We start from the raw sequence: 4,148 nt of genomic DNA, 5'->3' as shown, positions 1-4,148 counted from the left end.
CTCCCATGCAATCGTGCCCGACCTTCTGGACACGTACGGCTAGCCTGAGCCACCGCCCACGCCGCTGTCGCCACACTGCTCTTATTTCTTGCATATTCTACATTGTGCCACGTCCTGGTGGTCATTTCATTATTCTGAATCATGATAATATATCCATGTTTGATTCAAATGCAACAACAGCCGACAAGAAGCCCCTGTGTAAAGTATCTGACACCACAGCACTTCCCCCAGGAGGCGTTCCTCAGCAGAACCGACCAGGGTGTTGGACCCTTTGCACTTGAACAGCGTACCGGACGGGTGCTTTTAAATTTCATCTTTCCGAATATTGCTTGTTACAGTCATGCTGTCCTCCAAATACCTGCTCTTGTCTTTCATGGGTAAAGCTTTTGCATTAGTTGTACCATTAAGCTTGGAATTGAGAAAGGAGTCTTTTCAATTGGACATCGGCTTTCATGTTATCTGGTAGCTTAGGACAATTCTGCAGCAGTTTAGATGCTCTTCCATTTACTTTTGCACAATGTAATCTGATTGCATTTGGTTAAATTCTGAATTATCCTGATTATTTAGGGCAGATTGTGACCTGCTGAAAATTGACTCTAATAACACACCTTCTTTTATTCCTACAGTGGTACAAGGGCAGTTATTTCTGCACCAACTTCAGCCGTTCCTGTTTGTGAACATTAATGATACAGCGAAGATCCGGTGCTCTTCCAAAAAACAGTTTGTAGCAGGAGGTGTGACAGCTCAGTGGTACAGGAGACGGGAAGGGGAGGCCCCCATGTTAATTAAAAGATGCTCAGATAATCAAAGAGTCAGTAAAGTTGCTTGCATATTGGAAGGACACAACTTGACACTGGAAATCTACAATGCCCAACGGAATGACTCGGGGGTTTATTACTGTACTGATTCATACATGAGCTTCTTGACTTTCAACAACGGATCCACCCTGATTGTAGGAGGTAAGGAAACAACTGGATGATTAGGAAAGAAATGGAATGACAATGCTGACATAGTTCATGTGCACGTTAAAATGTAAAAAGCTGGTTTGACTGCTTATCAAAGATTCCATTGTTCAAAGACAGACTGTTTGAAACCAAAAAAGAGCAAGTAAACAGTAATTGCTTAAAGAAGAGAAAAAATTAAAGCTAGAAAAATGGTGAAAATGAACTCTTGAAAATGTTCTGTCTTATTCCTGGTCAGGGCACACGCTGGGAATATTTTTAACCTAAGAGCCATGTTTAAATGAAAGAATGTCTTGAAATTAGGAAATGTTCTTAGGACTGCATCAGTTTCTAAGATAGCACAGAGATTCCCTTCTGCCAAGTGCAAATATGTGGTTAGTTTGGGTGGATTTGATTTTTCAGTTTCTTAATATTTTCTTATTTATACAACATATTTTTCCTTTGAGCTATTTTCATCTTGTACAATTAACCCCCTAAATCAAACTGCAGCTCAGCTGAGCATCACACTGAACTCTCTGCTTTATTCCACAGACAGTTACACCACTTGCAGCTGGGTGCTGCCTCTGGCTCCATCTCCCCACGACCTCCTCTCCCCCGGGACGGCTGATCTGGCTTGTGTGGTCCATGGAGTTTCCAGCCCAGTCCAAATTTCCTTGAGTATTTCTGGGGATCTGCAGGAACAGGGGCTGCTGCGTTCGCTGAAAGCAAAGGATGGCTTCTTGGTGTTCTTAAATCACATCAGTGTCCCCGTGGTCACCTGGACCAGTGGGAAGAATTTCACCTGTGATGTTAAATTCAATTCTTCTGGCAAGAGTGTTAAGAAAATTGCCAGGTATATTGAAGGTGAGTGATATTATACTTGAGAATAAAGGAAATTAAGAGATAATATACATGTGAGGTGGCCACATGAGAGCTACCTCAATGTAATTTGCCATTACAGAAAGCTGGAATATTCTGTGCCATAATTAAAAGTAGGCAGATTTGCAGAGAATTTGGGGAAATCTAAATTGAGACATTAGAGGGACTCCAAGACAATGTAGGTCTGATTTCTAGAGCAGCTTTCAACCAGATTGTATCTATATAGCACTGTAAAGAATTAAATAAGAACAACTATGGGGGAGAGGGGAATTAAAACCAAAGGGTTTAATGAAAAGGTGCAAACATGATTCTCCCAACTCCACTGGTGTCAGCTTCCTCCACAGTCCATCCCAGCGGGTGTGTGGCACAGACGCTGCGCTATGCAGTGGCGATTTCCCTGGTGGCGTTGATGGTGTGTCTGAGCCTGGCCTGGAGTCACTGCTGTTCTAATCCAGGTAACACACTACAGTCCATCCCGGGTGTGGAGACGTAGCAGCAACCCTATTAATACTTGGGCTGATTTCTCACAAAATTTGAAAACAGCTCTACCAGTCCCTTCTGTTTGTCCCTATTGAACATTTATTCCTTCTTACACCACTGTAATGCAGCAACTCTCCTGTTGAGGCTCGCTGCTTGGAACGGCTATTGCATCTGATGGCTGAATAGACTATTCATATTACTCATCATTTGCGTTATCACACAGGGCAAACTTCTGCCAGAAATAAGCATGTTTAACTCCCATGGGAATCTCTGGGCAAATTCCATTGGGATGTAACCAGTGATGTAAATTACACAGCAGAGGCCTGGTTAGCCAATCAGTTGTAAATGCACAACTCCCATTGAAGTGGGAGGATAATCTGGGCTGGGGTATAAATTGGTCAGAAAACAGCTGTAAAGGGTGAAGAAAAACTTTAATTTCCTCTAATGAGCCATTGACTGGGTCTTCAAAATGAGTGAATTTAGGATTCAGGCAGTTCTAATACCCCTGTAATTCTGCTAAGGCTGGATTTGGCCTTTTCTGTCAGTGTTGGAAATTCAGTAAAAGAGCGAAAGCCGCAGACTCAGAGGAGTTAATGGGTACATGAAAAACTGTCTTAATTCTAAACTCCTTTTTCAGCCAAGTGTTGAACTTTTAAAGCAAGATTCCCATGATCATTTCAGTGCTAATGACGTGCACTGTTTGGATAGTGGAATTTTAAATACAATTTAACAATCAGTTTGTAAATGTAACTGTTGTGTCCAAATCTATCAAAGTTTGGCCAATTAACTTTGCGTGGAGGTGTCTAATGTTGCTAAATGTTGTCAAACAGTTCATGCCCAACTGGAGTTTGATTCAAGGAATCACAACCAGAGCAGGGAGCAGTGACCAGTGAAAGGGGAAAGGGGGAAATCGTAGCCCACACGGGGATCCAAGCCTGGACACTCACAGCTGTTTCACTGCCGGTCTCAATGACAGGACCATCCTGTAAGGTGTTGACTTTCTGTAAAAGCTGTTGGTTGGTTTTACTGCTTCTTACTGCTGTTCACTGCTGCTGCATGTGGCTCAGTTCCAAAATGTAACTGAAAATTAACCCACTCGTCCATCCAGCCTATACAGAGCAGGAAGTCACAAAACGAACCAGACTCTTGATGGTGGGAGATTTCCTAGTGTGATAGGAAAGACGTTGTCCTACAGGTATCTTGGCAACACACTGGTGCGTTTCTGGACAAATCCCACCCCTCTGTGGGTGCAGAGGGTCCCAGACCGCAGGAGCAGTGCGGTGTCACTTCGTAAAGGGGTGGGATTGCAGGAACCTGCGTGTCACCTACACGCTCCCTGTGCGCTCCAGGGCTTGGCTCTCTGCTCAGTGTGACCCCAGGGAGAGGGATGGGGTTGGCAGGGAGTGAATCTGCCACTGCACCAATCCTCTAGACAAGAGCCCCTGTGGAGCTGGGGCGCTAGGGCCACAGAGCCTGCTCCAGCCCTGTCGTTGGGGTGGCTCCACCACCGTTCTGTGACCCATGAAGGAGATGATTCCTCGCCTCTTCCCCCCTAGAGATCCTGAGCTCAGTTACTCAGGCTGGTAACGGGAGCTGGGGCTCAGGGCCTGCCTTACTCACACAGGCCGTCACAGTGAACTCAGCTACTATCATGTCTAAGCCGAGCCCTTGATGATTTAAAAAGGGGAGGTGGGAGGTTGTACCCATGAGAAACTGAACATCCACCCGACTGGGTGTGTCACTCAGGTGTGTTACCGGTGGCAGAAAAGGGACCAGAAAAACCCAGATGCAGAACCAGCCTTGGCCCCCTGACGCGCACAGCAGATGGAAGGGGCAGAACCAGACTGA

At 45.2% G+C, this 4,148-nt stretch overlaps 1 protein-coding gene across 1 annotated transcript; it reads left to right on the top strand.

The window, feature by feature from the left end:
• Positions 1 to 340: 340 nt before the first annotated feature.
• On the top strand, positions 341 to 1,805 carry LOC113408283 (the record flags this gene model as incomplete). The annotated part of the gene is made up of 3 exons (XM_026661466.1): positions 341 to 377; positions 627 to 959; positions 1,494 to 1,805. Coding segments are annotated over exons 1-3 (682 nt in total), but the record flags the coding sequence as incomplete, so codon positions are not given.
• Positions 1,806 to 4,148: the final 2,343 nt, after the last annotated feature.

The sequence above is a fragment of the Terrapene carolina genome, unplaced genomic scaffold, assembly GCF_002925995.2.
Source record: "Terrapene carolina triunguis isolate 2854851 unplaced genomic scaffold, T_m_triunguis-2.0 Scaffold5878, whole genome shotgun sequence".
Classification (NCBI taxonomy): domain Eukaryota; kingdom Metazoa; phylum Chordata; order Testudines; family Emydidae; genus Terrapene; species Terrapene triunguis.
The sequence above is the reverse complement of the archived record's forward strand: the minus strand, read 5'-3'. Positions and strand labels throughout refer to the sequence as shown.